Source organism: Macaca nemestrina, chromosome 1 (genome assembly GCF_043159975.1).
Source record: "Macaca nemestrina isolate mMacNem1 chromosome 1, mMacNem.hap1, whole genome shotgun sequence".
Lineage (NCBI taxonomy): Eukaryota > Metazoa > Chordata > Mammalia > Primates > Cercopithecidae > Macaca > Macaca nemestrina.
In genome coordinates, this window is record NC_092125.1 from 26,578,335 (window position 1) to 26,601,878 (window position 23,544).

At 41.2% G+C, this 23,544-nt stretch overlaps 1 protein-coding gene and 1 long non-coding RNA gene across 2 annotated transcripts in view; one reads left to right on the plus strand and one right to left on the minus strand.

The window, feature by feature from the left end:
* LOC105493008 (uncharacterized) overlaps nt 1-2,895 on the plus strand; it is an 89,798-nt gene extending 86,903 nt beyond the window's left edge. Inside the window, exon 6 of the long non-coding RNA XR_011610902.1 lies at nt 1,025-2,895. This is a non-coding gene — a long non-coding RNA (uncharacterized lncRNA). The remainder of the gene's footprint in view (nt 1-1,024) is intronic.
* Nucleotides 1-23,544, minus strand: part of LOC105493007 (dermatopontin) — a 33,827-nt gene that overhangs the window by 4,622 nt on the left and 5,661 nt on the right. Inside the window, exons 2-3 of the mRNA XM_011760430.3 lie at nt 13,879-14,004; nt 918-1,025 (exon numbers count right to left, since the gene is read on the minus strand). Coding sequence (XP_011758732.1) covers nt 918-1,025; nt 13,879-14,004 — 234 coding nt within the window. The remainder of the gene's footprint in view (nt 1-917; nt 1,026-13,878; nt 14,005-23,544) is intronic.

The following is a 23,544-nucleotide window of genomic DNA, read 5'->3' on the forward strand; positions in this document are numbered from 1 at the left end:
TTAAAATTTATATGTTGGAACCTAATAATGTGATAGTATTAGGAGGAGGAGCCTTTAGGGGGGTGATTAAGCCATGAGGGCTCTGCTGTCATGAATGGGATTAGTGCCCATATAAAAGAAGTTGAAGGGAGCTGGCTTGCCCTTTCCACCATGTGTGAGAACACAGTAATAAAGCAACATCTCTGAAGCAGCAAGCAACCCCTTACCAGACACTGAACCTGCTGGTGCCTTGATCTTGGACTTTCCAGCCTCCAGAACTGTGAACAATAAATTTCTATTGTTCGTAAGTTACCCAGTCTAAGGTAATGTGGTAAAGGAGCCCAAACAGACCAGGATGGTAGGTTCTGTGTGTTTCTTATCTCCAATCCCTTTTCTTTCTCTTCTCTCTTCTTTCCTAAAACCCAAAGTGGGGATCATATAGAGGCATGGGTTTGAAGGGGGTCCATTTTGACAATGGGCACTCCTCTAACTGTATTTGCCTTCTCCTCTTGGTGTTTCATGAGGAAAAGTACTCTTTGAAATTGAGTGAGGGGAAAAATCTTAGACCATCAAGGGATACCAAGTTTAGGACTTTGCTCTTGAGCAGGCTGGAATCCACCCTCATCTCTAAGGTGAGCAGCTCCATGAGGTGAGCTCGTGAGAACAGCTCACTTCCCATGGCCTCCCATTTTCCAGCCAAACCTGAAGTTAATCCTTGACCAGGTAGGAAACTAAAATAAGGAAAACCTCAGGTCAAAGTTCCTGCAGAAATATATGTGCATGTAAGAAATCTGCACTTGTATTCTGCGTATGTGTGTGTGTGTGTGTGTGTGTGTGTGTGTGTATGTGTTCATAAATTCCTGCAGGTATAATCCTTGCAGGAGTTAGTCCCAGCTCCTTTAACCCTAGCCCAATGGGGAAGGGACTATCTTTCTCACCTTTCCACTGCAGAGAAAGTGGTTGTTGCTCCTCGGATATAGTAATCATAATTGTAGGAAATCATGTCCATGTCCTCACCATAGTGACCTGGATATTCTGTTGTTAGCCTATGCAGGAAGAACAAAAGGTTAGAGGAAAATAAAACACATTATTATTGCTGGGAGCAAACAGAAGACACACTATGAAGAAGAGATGGAGTTTGAGCATCTTGGCAAATCCAGACTGAAGTTAAATGACATCCACCAAACCACTCCAGGCTGTGAAGAAACAAACAGCTCTCCTCTCGCTTCTCATCATCCTTTTCTAGGCCATTAAACTGTACACTGAAAAAGATGTAGATACCTCCCCAGGCTTTGGAATTATCAAAATAACTTTGGAGTTCTTGATATTGATTAATATCAATATTATTCCTATTCTATTCAAGTCAACTAAGACAATGTTTTCAAATTTTAGATTATGATTCATTAGTTGACAACAAAGTCAATTTAATTGGGTTTAAAAAGATATAAAATAGAAAAGAAAATATCAAAGCATGCACCACATGCAATAAGGATAAGTCTATGTATGTAAACATTTTGTTTCAAATATATATGTGTGTGTGTTAATAAGATGTACATATTGTGCTAGTTTAACATATGTTTCTTATTGTGAGTTATAGTCAACAAAGTGTTCAAAAGTTATTTAATTAAAATGTAAGCCCCCCAAAGGTAGAGGTTTTGCCTTGTCCACCATTGTTCATCCAGCACCTAAAACAGATACATAATAAATATTAGCTGAATAAATATATAGCCTGGGGAAAGTCAATTAATCTCAGTTTTCTGACCTGTAGAAGAATAAAGTCTACCTTATAGGTTTGTCATTGGAACTAATAAAAGTGAGTGATGAGGGTGCTATACACATGGTAGGTGTTGAATCACCAAGAACTATTTTGTTTCTTCTTCCTCTTCCTCCTTTCCTTTCCTTCTCTTCCAATATTGAGTAAACCCTGGGACTTCATATGAGTAGGTCCACGGTAGTCCATCCTGGAGTAAGTCTAGAATCCGCCGGTTCTCATAAGGGCTTTGCCACTGGGACCTTCAGGACCAAAACAGTCCTTTTACCATGAAATAGTTCCTCCAAAGTCTTTATCCAAACCCCAGGGCAGCTTGGAAAACAACTAGTTTGTGAGTGTCAATAATTTCATCTGATTTGGGTTTAACAGATCACTGTTTATTAATGCTAGAAAGATTTTCCCCTCTGCAGACTGACGGTGATCTTTCTCTAAGATTGTCATTAAATCATGAAAAGTTTGATTTATAAACCGTAAGGGCTCCTAGGAGGATCTCAGTGCACAGATGGAGCAAGATCAATGGTTAGCCCATTCTCTTCGTTCATAATCATTCCTTTTACCCATTATTCACTAACCCTTGCTCCCTGATTTGACTTTTCCTAACACATAATTATGCTGTATCAGGATGGCAAGCCCAACCCAAAGTGAGGTACATGTGTTTTGGCTTAATGTGTTCATGAAGGGAAACAAGGCCCTACCAATCCAGAAACTTATTTTGTGCTTCCAAAGAGGTCCAGAAGCAGGACTTTATCTTTCAGGTAAATGTCTTTTTTTTTTTTTTTTTTTTTTTGAGACCGAGTCTCACTGTGTCACCCAGGTTGTTTTGCAATGGCACAATCTCAGCTCACTGCAACTTCCACCCTCCCGAATTCAAGTGATTCTCCTGTCTCGGTGTCCCAAGTAGCTGGGATTACAGGTGTGTGCCATCATGCCAGCTAATTTTTGCATTTTTAGTAGAGATGGGGTTTCGCCATGTTGGCCAGGCTTGTCTGGAACTCCTGACCTCAAGTGATCCGCCCACCTCAGTCTCCCAAAGTGCTGGGATTACATGCGTGAGCCACCGCGCCCAGCATGGTAAATTTCTTATAAGTAGAACTAATAGGGCCTTACTTGGATCCCACTGATTTATGATCCATGAGAATTCTAACAAGGACTGTATTAAAGTTTACCCAAGGAAAGAGAGGTTTGTTGAGAACATGAATAATGCAAATTAGAATAAGAGGTTGGGTGGGGGTAGGGGTGTGCGTGTTTTCCTTCCTTCAGGGAACAAAAAATACTTTCAAAAACTTTTGAAGCAGTCTTTGGATACAATGTGTAAAAATTAATTACCAAACTTTTTTTTTTCTTTTTGCCAAGGCAGACTCTACATACAGCAACACTGCATTAGGCTAAATCCAATTGCTAAAAGTATTTGGAAATTATGAGGCTAGATTTTTATTTTTAAGTTTTTACTGACCACTCTGATCTGTCTTCAGATACTTGGATAAATACCATGGAATAAAGTGGGAAAGAAAAGCTTACCTTTAAAAAAAAATCAAGAAGTTTTACGCTTCAAACAAGGAAAATATTATTTAATGCTTTATTTAATTAGGATTCTCTCTTGCTTCATTGTTGGTAGTGACCAGACATAAGACCCCTGTCTAACTGGACAGTTTGTCTGAGAAGCCTCTTCGTGAGGGACTGATGTCCATTGAATTTCTAGAATGTCCTAGAGAAGGTGAGGTACATGACCATCGGTACATTTTCTCCTTGGTCACAGACAGGTTTTGTTTTGTGTGACTTTTGGTTGTTGTTACTTTGTCTTGTTTTTGTTATAACACCATGGGATCAAGTTTAGACTGTCTTAGAAAAACCTGGGTTAAGGAGGATAGGGAAGGAGGTTGGATATCCATGGGAATCTCTCCTACTTTACGAGATTAAAAAATACCAAGGGAGAAATGACCCAAATGACTGGCAGAAAGTGAATCTCACAAACACCATCCGTAGGAAGAACTGTTGTGTCAATGTGGCCCAGGATTCTGTATTCTGGGTTTGCAAACCAGATATATGTGGCTGCATTTAGTTCTTCATGATATTGCACATGCACGTGTGCACACACACACACACAGTGTCCTAATAAGTGAAAGCCCCAGTAATAGCTCCTTAGAGAGAAAAAAGAATTTAAACGTTCAGAACTAGACACTGAGACAGGGCATAGGGACTTGTCAGGAAATTAAAAGAGGCTACAAGGAAGCAGAATGATCAGGGTTTCCTAAGCTGTGACATTGGGCTTTGCCAGTGTGGGTGGGGGAAGAGTTCAGTGTGGTTCCAGTTTCTTTGTGAATTACTGGGTCACTTTAAGTAGTTTTTTTGAAAAACACACTTCATACTGAGCATTGCCATACATTCCTAGATGAATTAAAACAATCAAGCAAACCTTCAGCTTGGCAAGATGAAGAAGAGTGCAGGTCAGGAAGATGCCTTTATTGAAATGAGTCTACTTTTCAAACATTTCTATGGGGAGCCTTATTTTCTCCTTTCCCCTAAAGTAAAGAGTTTGAATAGATTTATTCGATTTTAGATCTTATTTAATTTTTAATAAAAACTACCGGTGGGGTGTGTGTGTGTGTGTGTGTGTGTGTGTGTGTATGTGTGTGTTTATTCCTGTCACTTTCAGATGAATGATTCTTATGGTACAATTTCTCACTTCACAACATTTTTTCTGCTGTCAAGATGAGAGACAGAGAGTTGTTCCAAAGCTAAGTAAAAACTTGATAACATAAAGCCACTTGTACAACTCTTGTGTCTGCTGAGGCTGATGGGAAAAAACTTAAATATTATCTTAGTTATGAGCTGAGGGAAATCAGTTCAAACTGAAGAAAATTTTAAGATTGATATAGGATTTTTCCCATCTAAGATTCTTGAAGCACTAAAATTATCAACAGATCCAACTAGACTCAATGAATGTTTGCTGGTCAATACAATATCATAGACTGAGCTGCTGCTGATAGATGTCTCGGCTCTTTTGCCACAAGAATAGACATATTGCAGAGCTGAGTCCAGATATATGTTCTCACATCCATTTTAGGAAGGGAAATGGAGATACAATCTAGTTCTATACAGTGGCCAATTTTATTCATTGTCAGAGGTTTGGTTGAGAACTGATTAGGTTTTTAACAGTTAAAGTAAAGATTTTCAATCTATTCCCTGACATAAAGTGACTCAGCATAAGGTTTTGTGAAAACCCACCTCTACGAGACCTTATTCAGAGCCAGACGCTTTTCTTCTATGAAAGTAAGACTTCATAGCACTGACATGTGTTTGTTACAGCCGTTTCACTTGGGGGAATTAGGACAACTGGATTACTCGGTGTCACCTGGAAGCTCCTCTTTCAGGACTTTCCCTCCTATTGATGTGCACATGAACAGATGCAGCTTCATCTCATGCTCAGGAACCATCAGATCCCCAACCCTGGTCCACTTTGTGGGGACACCAGAAAAGCACACACCACAGACTCCCTACCATAAAAACTGGAAGAAAACCCCAGCATTTACATATGAACAGATCAGAACGGGTACCTAAGGAAGCCATACTTCAGCTTTTTAAAAAATAAGAATAAAATTAGAATGTCTTCCAAATAATCTTTTATAGCTCAGCTCATGCTCAAACGTTTTAGAGAAGCTTCTAGTGGTCGTTCAATGTTGAATTCTGTTTTTCTTCTATTTCTCCACCACTCAATTAGCACCTTACTTTAAATATCCTATTCTAATGTCCTGTGACATGTCAGCTGATATAGTTTGGCTGTGTCTTCACCCAAATCTCATTTTGAATTCTCAGATGTTGTGAGAGGGACCTGGTGGGAGGTAGTTGAATCTTGGGGCAGGTGTTTCCTGTGTTGTGTTCATACTAGTGAATCAGTTTCATGAGAGCTGATGGTTTTAAAAATGAGAGTTTCCCTGCACAAGCTCTCTTTTTGCCTGCTGCCATCCACATAAGATGTGACTTTCTCCTCTTTGCCTCCCGCCATGATTGTGAGGCTTCCTCAGCCACATGGAACTGTGAGTTCTCCACTAAACCTCTTTCTTCTGTAAATTGCCTAGTCTCAGGTATGTCTTTATCAGCAGCATGAAAATGGACAAATACATCAGCACTATATATTTAGCAAAATAATGGAATGCTGTATAACATCATGAGGGCCAACATAGTGAGCTCTTTGAGGGGTCATTGGTGCATGGAATCAAATATGCTTTTATGATCTGGTTCAGAAGTGGGTTTGGAGGAGAAACTCAACATTTGTGGATTTGATATGTTGAGGCTGGCTTATGTTTTGTACATTCAGCTAAAAAGATGTCCCTTTCTGACAGGCAAATCATTGAGAAGTTTGTTAAATAAAGCCAGTCTGTTCATGATCAATCCTCTTGCATAATGCTTTTCCAGGTAAGCTATAAGGAATGAACATATTTCAGATTGCTTAGTTTGTCTTTATTAGGAGCTGCATCAGACTCTCTTTGAATTAGTTTTGCAAAGACAGAAAAAATAAACCCCAAATGGAGTTACATGTAAAGGAAAACAGCCACAAAGAACAACCCCCCGGCTTCTTCCCACAAGAGCTGGGGATTGGCCAAGTGGTTCCTCTGTAGTCACCCAAGTGCCCTTCTCTACACAGAAAACCTGAACCCTGGGGCTCTGGGGTGTGAGAAATAAAAACAAATGTCCATGTCTGTCCTCTTATGGCATTTTGGGACTTCATATTTCAAACACTTCAGACATGTATCATAACACAAGGGAACAACAGTTCCAGGGATATCTGTGACTTAAATGAGTAGAGGAAAGTCCCTGAACACTTTCCAAATTGCTTTCTTGGAAGTGAGTTTCTAACTCACTGTCCAAGTCCAGGGCTAGTCAGCAAGCACATTTGCTTTGACTCGTGTTGATTTTCATTAGCCACATTATATGGTGGTCACCTTTGGTCTGCACATCAGTGGGGGCTACTCCACCTTCAACAGCTCCACTCCAATTAAAATAGCTTTATTCTCTGTTTTCTACCAGATGCCTAATGTGCTATTATGTAATGTTTCACCTATAGAAGTCTTATTCCTCATATAGAGACAGCTCAGTACAATGCAAAGAGCATGGGATTTGGAGGCAGATAGACTGTTTGAGTCAAGTTTGGAACTTTGAAGGAAGCCATAACTTCTATAGCTCAGTTCCCTCATCTGTATGATAGTATCATAATTTTTGTGTGTGAGGATTAAATGCAGTAACACATGAACACATGGTAGGTGTCAATAAATATTATTATTATCATCATTATCATTATTAGGGTCAACCAAAGCCTATGAATTGTTATTATTTCATATCCATTCACATTCATTGACTGCTTAAGTGAATTAATAAATAGTAGTAAGAATGATTGCTTCTAGAATCTATTATAGTAGAGGGAAGCAGACTAGATAGAATAAAACATCAGATTTGGTTTGTAACTGAGAGGTTTACTTTGTTCTAAGTAGCTGGCCTTGGGTTAACGAATACTTGCTAGACGCATCTATGATATTTCTGCTTTTGAAGTTTGAACATAGGGAGAAAGGTATCACCTATAATGCAGGCACCAAATACAGTCGATATGGTTTGGCTCTGAGTCCCCAACCAAATCTCACCTTGAATTGTGGTTTCCATAATCCCCACATGTCATGGAAGGGACCCAGTGGAAAGTAATTTAATCACAAGGGTGGTCACTCTCATGCTGTTCTCATGATCGTGAATGAGTTCTCATGAGATCTGATGGTTTTATAAGGGACTTTTCCCCCTTTTGCTTGGCCCTTTTTCCTGCCATCATGTGAAGGACGTGTTTGCTTCCCCTTCTGCCATGATTGTAAGTTTCCTGAGGCCTCCCCAGCCCTGCAAACTGTGAGTAAATTAAACTTCTTTCCTTTATAAATTACCTAGTCTCGGGTATGTCTTTATTAGCAGTGTGAGAACGGACTAATAAAACAGTCATCAGTGGCATCTGCAGGGCATTGATTCCAGGACTCCCATGAATACCAAAATCTGCAGAAACTCAAGCCCTTGATCTAAAATGGTGTAGTATTTGCATATAACCTATGAATATCCTCCCGTTTACTTTAAATCACCTCTAAATTACTTATAATATCTAAGATAATGTAAATGCTACATGAATAGTTATTATACTATATGGTTTTGTATTTGTATCATTTTTTATTGTTGTATTGTTATTTTCATTTTTATTGTCTTTTTCTGTATATTTTTGATTCAAAGTTGGTTGAATTCTTGGATAGGGAACCCCCAGATATGGAGTGCCAATTGTACATGTCTACATTTTAAATATGGCACAGTAATTATGAAAACCACTCCAGCTGATGAAAGGGATGATTGATTTTGCTCAAGCTCAGAGAGGCGGCTGTCTGCACAATGAGTGCTATGTACATCATGCAATGCAAGGCAATGGTTTTAGTAGGGCACAGAGCATCTAATCCCAATATAATTTCCTTTAAATTGTGACATCTAGTCCAATTTCCTCAACACTTAAGTATGTCCATCTCTATAGTAATAGCTTCCAGCTTGCACAGACCACCAGCATGCAAGCTGCTCTTCTTACCAGGCCTCTGGGAGCTGAATTGCAGGAGGCTGTCTGGGCACAGGTGGCATATGACAGGCACAGCAATGCAGGGGCCTGTGAGATTGTTCCTGTCCCTGAAACAGCATTACAGGAGTGAACATGCAAACACTCCCTATCTTGTATTAACATCTGAACAAAGAGGTTAGGAATTAAAGATTAGCTTTGACTGGGTGCTTTGGGGTGGGAGAGATAAGAATGTTCTAATCAACTGATGTTGTTAACTAGAGCTATACAGGAATTAAAAAAAAAAGCATTCTCTGGCTTATGACTTGCACACAGAGAGTAGAGAAGGAGGCAGTGAAGAATGCAAAGTCTGAGAGACAGAATATCAGGGTTGAAGAGAAAAGTAAAGGTCATGTAAATGGATGCATTATTTTATGGTAAAAAGATATTATCCAATGAACCTAATGAAAGGCCATGGCTCTGGAGAAGAACCATTTAGAAAAGAAAATAATTTACAACCATCAGTTCCTGGGACACAGAGTCTCTGCCTGGATAGTAGACAGTCTGGTGTGCAGCCTGCAGCTACTGAGCTGTTTGGAGAAGAGAGGTTATGACAAACAATGTCTAAAGGGTTGTGGCAACTTCAGTGACACGTGTTTGTGGTTTGCAGACCACTAGACTAAGAATTAGAACTCTCATACCTAAATAAATATCTATAAAATTCACGTATTCATCCAATCCAGTGGAGACCATTTCATAATGGCATGTCCACATCTATCAGGAATTTGCTTTCTTGCCAGAGTCCTGTGAGGCTGTAATAGCCAACAAGAAACTGCACAAGCTGAAATGAGAGCAGCACCTTGGTTCCCACCAAACAAATAAATCCCACACTCATTTGGAAGTTGGTTGGATGACTTGTTTTTTCCAGCCTAGAGTGATGATATTTCTGAATCCCTAAGTGCTCATGAACACAGGCGCTAGATGCCCACTTAGCTAGTTCATACAGTGTCAGGCTGCGTGCTGCAGAACGCCTTTCAAAGAAGGAAGGGGGAAAATGTCGTTCCCACACACATGGGTCCAGTTCCCTGGGAGGTAATTCAAGCTAATTAAAGTCATGTAAAGGAAGGTTTCAGATAAGAGGGTTATCAGCATTTCACTGTGGGAAGCTGCAGGAAAAAGAGTTCTCACTTCACTCTGTCGGGCTGTTAAAAGGATCAAATAAAATAATGTACTTGAAAGAAGTCTTTGTCAACTATAAAACGTCATCACATCAATGTCGGGTTTCACCATTGTTACTGTTCCTAGGGACTTGCAACGTTCAGTTATTCATCTGACACATTTATTAAGAGTCTATTTTGTGCTAGGTAATATCCTGGAGATGTTGAAAAAATAAGACCTAATTTATGCCCTGGAGGCATTTAGAAAGACATATAATATAACATCATGACTCAGACAATTTAAAGATGCCACTGAAATGTCTAGACACACCAGCGGGATAGTGAGTCATATACTGTGTACCACGGTGCATACTTGAATCTCATTCTGCTGCTTCTCCAATGTTTTCTTTGAAAAAACACCATTTTATTTGGCGACCGTGATAGCTCTCAGCTCTAACACCATGCCATCAGAAATAGAACCAGCCAGGTGGAAACATACCTTAGTAGGACTTGTCATGTCTAAGTTGTCCAAAGTTAACTTGTCATGTCTTTTGGAGTAATTCTCTCTACTTTCCTCCACCCTTTGACTCTACAGACCAACAGTAACATGTCTGGATGGTAGGATGGGGTAAGGAAGGGTGAAGGGTGTGGGGGTTGGGGTGGGGTGAGGGGGTGGCAAAATCATTGCAGATCAAGGCTTTGGGTAAACTTTGTCAGTAGAGACATGAATATCTTTGGGAACTCAAAATTTCTCATCTTTATCTATCAATCTTTAATGTTGAGACTTTGTTCCTACATATATGTCAATATAATCATTACATTTTTAGCATCTTAGCTGATGAATTGCATCTAAGAGAGCCTGAGAAGTCATTTCTAAAGTATGTGAGAGGAATGATGCCTAGCATTTTTGAGGAAGCAGAAGTATCCTGGAACCAGTCTCCAGGTGACCACTGGAAATCTGGGGCATCATTAAAGCAACAGTGGAACTGGAAACACAAAGACCTGTCTTTTTCAGGTCTCAGCATTCAAATAAACAGACAGGATAAGCTTCAAGAAGCAATGCTCAGAGTGTTAACACAGATCACAGAGATCCATGGAATATGGGAATTCTGGGAAGATTTAGATGTTTACCTCTTTCTCTCACACTTACTTTCATCCACCCCCTACCTCTGTTTGACAACTTTTCCTTCTTTCTTTCTTTCTTTCTTTTTTTTTTCTTTTGAGATGGAGTCTCACTCTGTCGCCCAGGCTGGAGTGCAGTGGCATGATCTCGGCTCGCTGCAAGCTCTGCCTCTCGGGTTCACGCCATTCTCCTGCCTCAGCCTCCTGAGTAGCTGGGGACTACAGGCACTCACCACCATGCCCACCTAATTTTTTTTTTTTTTTTTTTTTTTGCGTTTTTAGTAGAGATGGGTTTCAGTGTGTTAGCCAGGATGGTCTCGATCTCCTGACCTTGTGATCTGCCTACCTCGGCCTTCCAAAGTGCTGGGATTACAGGCACAAGCCACCGTGCCCGGCCTTGGTAACTTTTCTAAAACCAGTGAGCCTTAGTTCTTCGCCTGCCGCCTGCCTGATCACCCAAAGCCTTGAGGCGCAAGCCCACTCCCTGTTGTTGTTCTGTTTGGGCAGGGGGCAGCCAGCCATGATGGCATGACCGCAGACACAGCAGGCTCTCCCACTCATCTCTGCAGAGACCTTGGGGCTTGCTGTGATGAGGAATGTTGCTGCCTCAGCTTACTCCTCTTTGCCTGGGGAAGAATGAGTTAGTACACCCAACAACAGACTGTCCAACTGATCACGTGTCTTACTCCTCTGCATAACCAACCCCGCTCTCAAGTTCTGCTTCCTGCAATGACCAGACACTTGTTGGGTTGTTCCTGGGCAGGGTTTGCCTTTGAATGTCCTGTTAGTTGGTGAGGAGGTTGGGTCTCTCCTGCATCTGGGAGCGTGAAGGGGACTCTGCTTCAAGACAGGTCAGCTCTGTGTGATCATAGACAGTGGCAAGACCAGAAATGTATTATCTTATTTAATGTTCATAACAAAAAGTAGGCTGAAGTCATTCCTTCATCCAAGCAAATGCTATGTGCCTGGCATTATTTATAGGGCTTGGCATATGTCAGCACAAAGATCTCTGCTTGTGTAGAGCTTATATTCTAGGCAGAAGTGGAGCGGTGGGGGAGAGTACAAAAAGTTCTTTGTAAGGAAATTATATTTTCTGGGCCACTTCACATTATATACACCCTCCACAATTATTAATGTGGACTTTTGTTCAACAGTTGTTAAGAAGACACTATGTTCGAAGCACTATGCTGGGCATTGAAAATACGAAGAACAATGAGTGGCCCCATATCCTCCAGACACTGGAAGTCCAGGTGGAGAGCAGCAACTGTACGCAGGTGGCAAAGTGCAGAAAGTGCTGTGACAGAGGCATCTACGAAGGGCAGAGAGACAGGGCCTCCCACATCCAGGCCTCCAGCTGCCCCTAGGCTGTCCATGTTCCCCTTCCTCCTGACTGCAGCTCATGCAGGGCTGCCTCCTTGCCTCCCCACTCTTTTTCCTGCCCCTGAATCCACTCCTCTTGGCCACCCAGCATACCCCAGCCCTGATGTGTTCCTTTGGAGTCTGACTCAGGGAAAGTTATGCTAATGTAGTAAATAAATTCACTGACTGAGTATTAGGTTTTGCTTGCTCTTTCAGGTAATTTACATACATTTTAATTGGCTTTTAATGCCTTGCAACAAAGGGAGGCTGGTTTCCTTGTGGGAAGTGCCATTCTGTTAATAGTCCGGGAAGGAGAGACTTGTGGAGGCCAAGCTCCTACCTACGCTCCCCTTTCACTGGGGCTCACTCGCCTTTGGAAACTTCATCCTCTCAAAACAATTCTGGCATCTGGATCATCTTTTGCAGAAGTGCCTTCGGAGTTAAGATATTTTTGGGGTTCAAAACAACCTGAAAGATCTTCTAGTCCTTGGAATTTCAACTCATGATCCAGGAGCTCTTGGCAATGTGTCCATGAATGGCCTTCAGGGAGTCTGAGGATTCCTGAAATTCCCTGAAAACTTCTGTATGAACATGCTAAGTGTATTTTAACCCCTGAAGACAAGGTCTATAGTTTTCATCAGAGTCTTAAAGATCTTGGAGACCCAAAAAAAGTGGTCATCATTTTAGGTGATGTGCTTGAGCCTGCAGAGTTACGAGAGGGAGGGGAGAAGGGGAAGTGGGAAGGAGGGGAGGGAAGTGAGAAGAGGCCAGCACGGAGACTGAAACTCAAGTTTCTTTTTGCCCACGCTAGTGCTCCTTCTACCTCCTCCACTGCAAGAGATCTTTAGGTCTTTGGTTCAGGAACTATCCCAGTTGCATCATAAACCTTTGCCAGGCCTGTTCACCTACTGTAGTAGAGTAAAAACTGCTTTATGGAAGTGGTTTTGAAGAACTAAAGGAGGTTTCTGCTCCATCAAACAGTGACAGGTGACTTTGAGCTCTGAATTTACTATCAGTCATTACTTTAAAAAGAAAAACGTTAAGCTTTGGGGGCTTTGTATCCCTAGAGATACTGTGTGCCACTGGGCATCTGTGGAGTAAGCAGTCTGATTGCAGAGAATAAGCATGATCTGTGAAGCTGTCCTTGCAAGAATTAAACTGTAGAGATATCAATTACTTGAGGGAGCCAACCTTCACATGTTGACACTTCTGGATCCTCTTGCCCAAGGCAGAAATGCCTGACTTGTTTTCAGATCAAAAAACCTGGGCCAGTTGTGTTGTTAACACCCAGTGTAAGTCATCAGGGCAAATGACAATACACACATTCTCCTAGTCCATTGGAAGGCTAGGTCAGTAAATATTCGGCATCAGCCCAGGGAGAGGGAAAGAAACAAAATATCAGAGGTTGGAATTCCAAATGGATGCAGAAAACAGCACTATCTTTTTTTGTTGTTGTTTTTTTCTGTGTACAACTATGTACTAGACTCTGACCCATGACAAGATTGGTTTCTTGCAGACAGGGACTGCAGGAAACCACGTTCCCAAATAGGCCCTGCAGCCTTAGATGTGATTAGAAGTTACCAGAAGTTGGGGAAAAGGAGAACAGCACTGGGATGGGAGTCAGTAGGCCTAAGCTTAAGACTTGGCATCCCCACAGAGTAGGTGGGTGACTTTGGGCCAGTCACTGCCAGCTCTATGGTTGTTTCCTTTTCTGCCAAAAGAAGGATGTGGGGGGTTGGATAACCCGAAAGATCCCTCTCGGCATGAACATCCTCCTAAGTCGTTCATTCATTCTCATCTATATGCCAGCGCTGCCTTCCAGGCTTGTGTGTGACCCTCAAGCTTACCTGAAGCTAGAAACATGGGCCAGAGCACTTCCTAGGTGCCTCTCCCACCCCAGGAATCACGAGGGTTTGGTTGGCAGCCAGACTCACCAGCAGGAATACGGGCACCTCTTGCTGTAGCGACAACAGTAAAACTGCCACTCCCGATCCAGCACTGACTCGAAGTAGCGGCTCTGGAACCCTGCCACCAGCCCATTGTTGGAGCACGTCTGGTACCTGAAGAGAAGACAACAACCCCAGGAACCTAAGGACAGTGACACATACACAGACCCCTTCCCAAGACCCCACTGCCACAGTTCCACACTGTTTCTCTGACCTAGATTCCTAACAATGTATTCCATTTTTATGCAAATAATAGTCTTTATTATATTTGTAGAGATACTATAGCCTCTCCATTAAAATGTAAGTGACTCAGAATTTTCTAACTGAACAAAATTTAGGGAACACTGCTCCTGTCATACCTCTTTGAATATATAGTTAAATGGAAGCCTGCATAAAGGGGTGGATCTAGAAATTTACCTCTAGAATTTTACAAATTCAAGATTGTATTATTCATGTCATTTAAAACAAAAGATATTAAAATTCATTTTACTGGAATTTAAAATAAAAAGACAAAGAGAAGCACAATTGTCATTTAAAAGAAAAGATATTAGAATTCATTTTACTGGAATTTAAAATAAAAAGCAAAGAGAAGTACAATGAATTTCAAATAAACATTTCTTCTGCTTAAGAGTAGAGCCCTGGAAGGGGAACATCACACACCGGGTCCTATTGTGGGGAGGGGGGGAAGGGATAGCATTAGGAGATATACCTAATGTAAATGATGAGTTAATGGGTGCAGCACACCAACATGGCACATGTATACATATGTAACAAACCTGCACGTTGTGCACGTGTACCCTAGAACTTAAAGTATTAAAAAAAAAAAAAAAAAGAGTAGAGCCCTGGAAATTGAGCACAAGGATGATCATTCGTTCTGCCCCATGCAGCATGCAAAGCCCAGATGAGTATGGTGAATGTGCCCAGGGCAGCCCAGTGGGAAAGCTGGGACCGCACCCCAGGTTCTTGCTACTTATCCAGGAATCTTTCTACCACCCACAAGACCATAAGCTCTACACAACCAGGGCATGTTTTGCTCAGAATTCTATTTCCAGGTGGCCAAGAAGAATCCCGGCTGTGGAGGCAGTCCCTACAGAGTTGCAACAGGCCAACTGAATGCTTCAAACTCCCTCTAAAGATCGCTTTCCTATCCTAGCTGCCTAGTCCTAAGTCTTCAAATATAGTAACCACTCCACTCCAGTCCACAGACCAGAAATAATTTTTGCTCTTTCATTCGACCTGTGCTGCTGCTGGTCTTCACAGCACGTTTCTAACTAAACATTGGCTTAGAATAGTACAATCATTTCTTCCTTTGTTCCATCTCTAGTATGATTTTCCCATGGCACCCAATTCCTATGGTGCCTTCAGACTTGCCGCTTTTTGCTGTGATGATGAAAATGCTATTTCCTACCTGGCCACAGTGGGTTTCCACTGTTCTCGCTACTTATCCTGGAATCTTTCTACCACCCACAAGATCATAAGCTCTACACAGTCAGGGCATTTCCACTGTTCTTGCAACTTATCCAGGATCTAGAATTTTACATCTAGAATTTTACAAATTCAAGATTGTATTGTTCATGTCATTAAAATAAAAGGTATTATAATTCATTTTACTGGAATTTAAAATAAAAAGAAGACAAAGAGAAGCACAATGTATCGATGAATTTCAAATAAACATTTCTTCTGCTTAAGAGCAGAGCCCTGGAAATTGAGCACAAGGACGATCATTCGTTCTGCCCCTACACAGCATGCAAAGCCCGGATAGGTATGGTGATCCATGGCCCTTTAATGAAATCCAGTGGATTTCCACCTTACAGAATGAGCTCTTTCACAAACTCTTCCAAAATAGTTCTTCAGCTACCTCTCTTTCTTTGCATTTCCCACCATCCCAGCCGTTGGTCTATCTCCTGTTATGTGTGGGCAGAGCAGGCAGTTGTCTATTGCGGCATGACCAGACAGCTGCTGGAATGTAACCCTGTATTCCATGGGAAGATAAGTTTCCAGAAAATATAATGCATAAAATAAGTACCCTCTGCTGACTGGTGAGAGAGACCTTGTTGACACACAAATTGTAACATTATCAACAACTGGATTTCATTTATTCTTTTCCATTGCTGAGAATGAACTTGCGAATCTAACAAAATTAGATATTAAATACAATATATGTCTGTCAGAAATCATCTGTCCTTTTAATTATTTATAACTTGTTATTCATTTATTCACCTCATATATATAATTAAAATATGCATTCATTCATTCATTCATTCATTCATTCATTCAACGTCTTATACTCTACTACTGTTCTGTATCAATCACTTTGCTATTGTGTTGTGAGAAGAATTGAGAGATGGGCTCGGTATTTGGTCAACCATGTAAATTAGCTTGAATTCCCTGTTCCCAGGACTTGTAAGAAGTTCTGGCAGACTAGAAAACTCAGCTATAGGGGCTCAATAATGCAGGTTAAGGTGTAAATTGAGACCTATGACTCTTTGATAATCTAGCCTTTTTTTTTTTTTTGGTATATGCGACTGTAGTTTATTATACATGTATCTAGGTTTTTAAATTTTATTTTGTTTTACTTTAAGTTCCGAGATACAAGTGCAGAAAATACAGGTTTATTATATAGGTATATGTGTGCCATTGTGGTTTGCTGCACCTATCAACCTGTCATCTAGGTTTTAAGCCCTGTATGCCTTAGCAATTTGTCCTAATGCTCTCCCTCTCCTCAGACCCCACCCGCCGACTGGTCCCAGTGTGTGTTGTTCCCCTCCCTGTGTCCATGTGTTCTCATTGTTTAACTTCCACTTATGAATGAGAACATTCACTCTTTGGTTTTCTGTTCCTGTGTTAGTTTACTGAGGACGATGGCTTCTAGCTTCATCCATGTCCCTGCAAAGGACATGATCTCATTCTTTTTATGGCTGCATAGTATTTCATGGTGTATATGTACCACATTTGCTTTATCCAGTCTATCACAGATGGGCATTTGGGTTGGTTCCATGTCTTTGTTATTGCAAATAGTGCTGCAATAAACATACCTGTGCATGTGTCTTTATAGTAGAATAATTTATAGTCCTTTACGTATATACCCAGTAATGGGATTGCTGGGTCAAATGGTATTTCTGGTTCTAGATCCTTGAGGAATCACCACATTGTCTTCTACAATGGTTGAACTAATTTACATTCCCACCAACAGTGTAAAAGCATTCCTATTTCTCCACAGCCTCGCCAGCATCTATTAGTTCTTGACTTTTTAATAAACACCATTTTGACTGGCATGAGATGGTACCTTATTGTGGTTTTGATTTGCATTTCTCTAATGATCAGAGAGGTTGAGCTTTTTTCATGTGTTTTTTGGCCACATAAATGTCTTCTTTTGAGAAGTGTCTGATCATATACTTTGTCCACTTTTTGATGGGGTTGTTTGTTCTTTTCTTGTAAGTTTGTTTAATGTTCTTGTAGATTCTGGATGTTAGACCTTTGTCAGATGGGTAGTTTGCAAAAATTTTCTCCTATTCAGTAGGTTCATTCTGAAGTCTTTGCCCATGCTTATGTCCTGAACGGTATTGTCTAGGTTTTCTTCTGGGGTTTTTATGGTTTTGGGTTTTACATTTAAGTCTTTAATCCATCTTGAGTTAATTTTTGTATAAAGTGTAAGGAAGGGCTCCAGTTTCAGTTTTCTGCATATGGCTGATGCAGCCTTCTTTATTGTACCATACCACTGCTTGCATCTCATCAGGACTATACTAATGCCTAGCATATTTCAGCAAGCTATATGAGTGTAATGGACTAGGCTCATGATATGGTGGAAAGTTGCTTTGGGGGCTGATCTACAAGGGTGGTCTATTCTATCCTAATTCCTAGTAATGTGGGTGAGAGGTGATTTCAATATGAAGCTCTAAGAATCATAAGCAAAACTCATACGTGTCCAAAAAGAGAAGGCTGCCACAAGCTAGTGCTCTCTGTGACCTGTTCTCCTACTATCACTAAAATGCTGCCTTCATCTAAAATGAAGCCCTTTCAGAACTGAGCTGGGCTATGGTTTCCACAGAGCCGTTGTTCCATTGTTTTGACTTGTCTTGTCCTCTACAGGGGACAGAGCTCCCATGGGGGTAAGTTCCCCTAAGTAAAAATAAATGTAGGAAGATAAGCTGAACTGTTTCATGGAGTACCCGTTCTGAAGGCAATCCAAGTTCCACGAATTCCCCGCCGGCTGTCGGCCAAGCTGCTGACCCCAGTGCCTGTATAGGAAGTGTGTGTCACTTTCTCACACACCACCTCAGATAACTCTGCCCTGTGAAGATTATTTGGACCCTACAGGCTCAGAGCCTAAGAACATATGGTGAAAGTGAGATAATCAAATATAACCCTCCTCCTCCAGCTTTGGTTTGATTGCCTTCACATTATGGTAGAGGGAGTCTGTGCAGGAGTTTGGTATGTGAAAGCATTCCTCCCAGAGCCGGATCTTTGTAGGGGTACCTTTTCACACTGTGGGGAGCAGATAGTAGAGTGGCTAAGAGCACTGGCTATGCTGTTGGGCGGCTTCACTGTTTCTTAGCTGTGTCGTCTGGGTGGGCTTCATGCCCTCTAATAGCCTCAGTTTCCTCATCTGTAAAATGGGCGTAATAATAGCATATATATACTAAAGTTATTTTGAAGACCAAATAAGACAATGCATGTAAAATTCCTGGAATTAACACATTGCTTATTAGTGTTGTTATACTTACATTTAGTCTACACAGTAATTATGAATCTACTTTGTAAATGCTGTCCCTTGGCTCCCCTGTGTCTACTCAGTGAAACACCGGTGGATTCATAGGCCCTCTCTGAGCTGCTGTTTCCCTAAAACAAAGCTCAATGAGGTTGGATGTCTTAGCCACCCACTTTAGAGCACAAATACTTTAGTATGCCTTACCACCCCCCGGAAGTAGTATTCCGTGCAATGTCTGACATTGTTGTCCAGCAAATGTTTAATAGAAGAACAAGGGACCGAATGAGTGACCCAGTTATCTCCCATTATTGGAGGCAGAATTGATTTTTAAGAGCTCATCACTCAATCCCATTAAGGGCTCTGAAACTCCCTCCAAGTAGTTTCCATGGATCTTGGGTGGGCGATCCCTTTTCTTGCTTCCATCTTCTCCCTACAGCTCCATGATGAGGGGGCAAAATAAATATAGCTTTGGGCATTCCTCTCCTCCATTCCTCTCATTTTCACTTTTAACAAAGCTCCTTATTTAACAAGACTCACCTAAACACTGGTCATATCTACAAGATTACAAACACAGAGCTAGGTGAGAAGAGAGGCAACTTCTAAATGGAACAGGACACGGGGAGCTGGAAGGGACTGCATTGCTAAAGTTACTCAAACTCAGTTTAAAAAGAGATGGGTAGCAGTCAAATGACTAATGCTCTGACTCACTTCACAGCATCTGGTTGTTGCTTCTGAATGGCCTGGAGAACAGAGCAGTGGCTCAATGCGTTATTCTGCTTGGAGGGAAACTACTTGGAGGGAATTTCAGGCCCCTTCATGAATTTGAGTGAGGAGTTTCTAAAAGTCACCAAGACAATGGCAAATTTCCTGGTGAATTGTATGACATGACCCTAGCTCTAAGGAAATATTCTTATTTCCTTAGAGCAGGAGGGCACTGGTACCTTACTTACAAGACTCTCCTTCCTGTCTGAGAAGACATACTTCTTTCTTTTCTTACCATCTCTTTGAAGGCTGAGGCTCAATTTCAGTTTCAGAAACTAGAGCATTGTTAGCCCTGCTCCATCTGACACTGCTCAAACTTTCTAGAAGGAAAGTCACAAGGTGATTACTACTCCTCTGAAAACACATTTGTGAACCTATTCTGAGAAAGTGGACTTTCTGAAAATGATTGATCTCAGGGCCATTACCCTGGAAGCTAAAACGGAAGACCTTCTCCTGTATCTCCAATAGTAAAACATAAACGCAGTGGGGTGCAGGGGAAAGAGCCCTTGTTGAGGAATCAGCAGACATGAGTTCTGGTTGTAGCCTTGACTTTAACATGCTTTGCGGGGCCTCACGTAATGCACTGTGTGGAGTCAGTGCCTTGGCCAAGATACAAAACTCTTGGCCAAGATAGTAACTGGAAGAGTCAGGACCCAAACTTAGATTCATTTGAGGTCAAAGCTCATGTTCATGAGCTCTCAAGGAATACAAAAAATCTCTTCAAGATGGTCCCACAGCGCTGATTGGTGTGCTGGACAGGACTTCTTCTTCTTGTCTGCATTCTTTACCAAGTCCAAAGCTATTGGACAGGCAGAATTCCAGAGCACCTGTAAGGTGTGTGAGTGTCTGGTTTTGTTGGTGAACCCCTCTATACAATTTTAGAAGTTGGACTTGCTAAGAAGTTTGGACTTTAGGTGGTGTGAGGTTGAGTCAAGTGAGGAACAAGGTAAAAGGAAGCAGCACCATTTTGGTCAAGAGCTCTCAAAATTCCATTAAAGAGATAATAGATGGGCTGGTTGTGCTGGTCTTTTTCTTCCCAGCTTCACAGGCACATAGGTGTTTCAAGGGCTGTTAGCCAGTTTCCGACCCCATTGCAGAGATGGACTATGAGAAGTTTTGCCCATGATCTAGACCACTGGCTCACTCCATGTGGCAAAGCATCCTTAACACCCCTAAATTTCTTCCCTGCCCCAAAGGTGGATGAGGTCTTAAGTAATACCAAAAGAGTTTCTTTCTTTTAGAGTAAAGCTTTGATTTTTGTTAATTCTATTTTCACCAGAATAATTCTTTGAGTTGCTAGCAAGCATTTATAACAGGCCCCACAGAATTTTAGAATGTTCATTAAGTCTTTCGGCAATATTCATTAGAACTCACTCTATACCTGATGCTGCACTTGGTCTGGAACCTCTTCAGAAGACTGGTACTGATAAGTAGACACTATGACATTGGACAGGCAGAATTACCAGACACTGGTACTGATAAGTAGACACTATGATAATACAGATACCGGAAAGAAGTAGACTGGTCCCAAAGACAGAGGAGCAGAGAAATAGGAGAGTGGGTGGGGATGGTGGAACAGTGAAGTGGCAAGGGACTGAGATAAACTCAGCTGGGGGCAAGTTTGCCCAGTAAAAGAAGCCTTTAAAGTTCTGGATTTCTCTGCTAATACCAAACAGAATTGTTCCACGACCCATCTCTCCCCTTCTGCTGAGATTTATACCTATTTCTGTAAAACTAGGATGACAGTTCTTAACTTGACAGTATTACACGAAAAGTAAAGAGATGCTATATGTCAAGTGTGTAGCACAGAACCTGGCACAACATATATACTTGAAAGGCAGGGGAAATCATAGTTAGTACTCCTATGATAATAAAAACATCTGTAATTTAATAGAAAGGCTACATCCTAGTCTCCAATCACTTTCAGTAAATATTGGAGCCTATATTAGAAATTGTCAGGATTGAACTTCTCCAACTGGACACTGAGAGGACCCTCAGAAAGCACGTATCAGAGCACAAAAGACAATACCAAGCCTCTCCTCCTTCAAACAGTCTTCCTTTCTTGACAATTCCAAATCATACTAACTTTCCTTCCTGTGACATGTTGATATCACCATCACACATTTCACCTAACACATACTGTCACTGAGTAGCCTCAGTGCAGGGCTGAGGGCTATAAAGTTTTTGAAGGCAAACACTGCACCATTTACTGCTCATCCTCCTGCCACCATGGTGGGGATAGGAACAGTCTCTTTAAACAGTGTTAAGTTGCACACATTCTGCTCTCTTCCTGCCTGCATCTGGGTAAGAGTTCTGCTGTCTTCTCCATGTCCGGGTTTTCAGTCTGCTAGTCTCTCTACAAGGTTTTAACACAGTGAAGCAGAAATGACCTGCAGAACAGCATCTCTGGATAGAAAGACCTAGCACAGGACAGAGTGAGACTGCCTCCCAAAATACAAATTCCTCAGTCTTTTTTGGAAAAATACACGCAGGAGAGGCTACCCCTAAGGCCTCTGAGAAGATCTAGATTATCTTGTGAGATGCATTTATGTCCTGAGAGCAATTCCAGGTCATGCAGGGATTGCATGAGCTATGTTAGCATCACAATAAATTTGATGTGAGTTTATGAATATCAATTACAATATTTTTAACCAAGAGATCTAATGCTATCTCCGTGTCTATTAAAATGTAATAAATATTCAAGACACTCATAATGTACACATAATATTTATAGATTGTGATTAAATTATATGTTCCAAAAGCAAAATGATGTATTTCAGAGGCTCTGTAATCTAGCAATTTGGTTTTCAACTCCAGCTTCATAATTTACCAACTGTGTGATATTTGTCTCCATGAGTCTCAGTTTCCACAGAGTAGTCATGAAAAGTAATAATAAATAACTTTTATCAAGGGCTTGCGATGCGCCAGGCATTGTGCTTAGCACTAAGTGTGCATTAATTATCTTAATTATCAAAACAATCCTATAAAATGGGCTCAAATAATGAGCTTCTCACCACGATCACCATTTTATGTATAAGGAAACTCAGATTTACAGAAGATAAGTAATTCCCCTAAGGACACACGTTAATATACATATATTATCTTATTTAATTCTCACAACAGTTCTAGGGAGGTGTGTTTTAGATGTGAAAGCTGAGGATTTGAGAGCTGAGATGACTTGAGTAAAGGTAACAGTGGGGTTAGTAGGGTTGTATTTTGAGAATTGTTCTGTCTGACTCTAAACTTCATTAATTTTTCAATATTTCAAGATACCTCAAAGAAACACACACACACACACACACACACACACACAAACACACACACACACGATATCTTAACTCTGCAGAAATCTCTTATTGATTAGGAAGATTGTGTCCTGCAGTTTCCCAGACAGAAGCAAATCCCCTCCTGGGAGGAGGGAGCTTTTGCCATCCTTACAAGAACAGCCAACAGCCATTTGTGCAGAGCTCAAATTCCCCCAGACAATTGATTCCTAGCACTTAGGAGAGTGACCTAGATGGAAAGTTGGCAAGAATCCTAGATCTGTCATACCCCTATTCTCCCACACTCAGCCTTCTTGCCCTCAGAAGTCATCCTTATGTGGATTTGATATCTTTTTTAGATCAGCATTCACTATGGCTTTATCTAGGAACAAAAATAACATCAGCATTTCATATCACCCACAGCACTGTGGAATCAGGCCGGCTGGCTCAGGTCCTCCCTCTGCCATCTGCTAGCCATGCAAGGGCAACCTCCTCATATGAAAAACACCTGGCTTCCAATATTGTTGCAAAGATCAAACAATATTAGATTTTGAGTAACTCGTGGACATAGACTGTATGTTCTTCATCTCCATCTTCCTGGGGCCTGGCAAAGTTTGTGCTAATAAGCATTTGGTAGTGAATGAATAAACAAATGAATATATAAATGAGGAATAATCTATAAATCATAAATCACCATGTAGATCAGGGTTAGGGCCATAGAACCTATACTTATGTAAAGTTATGGATTTCTCTCCTAATTCCAAACAGAATTGCTCCATGACCCATCTCTCCACTTCTGCTGATATTTATATCTACTTCTGTAAAACGAGGATGACAGTTCCTAACCTGACAGCAATGTTTTTATTCAGTTTTTAATCGCTTCAGTCTCACAGCCTTTATTCCTACTCTATGAGGCACGGA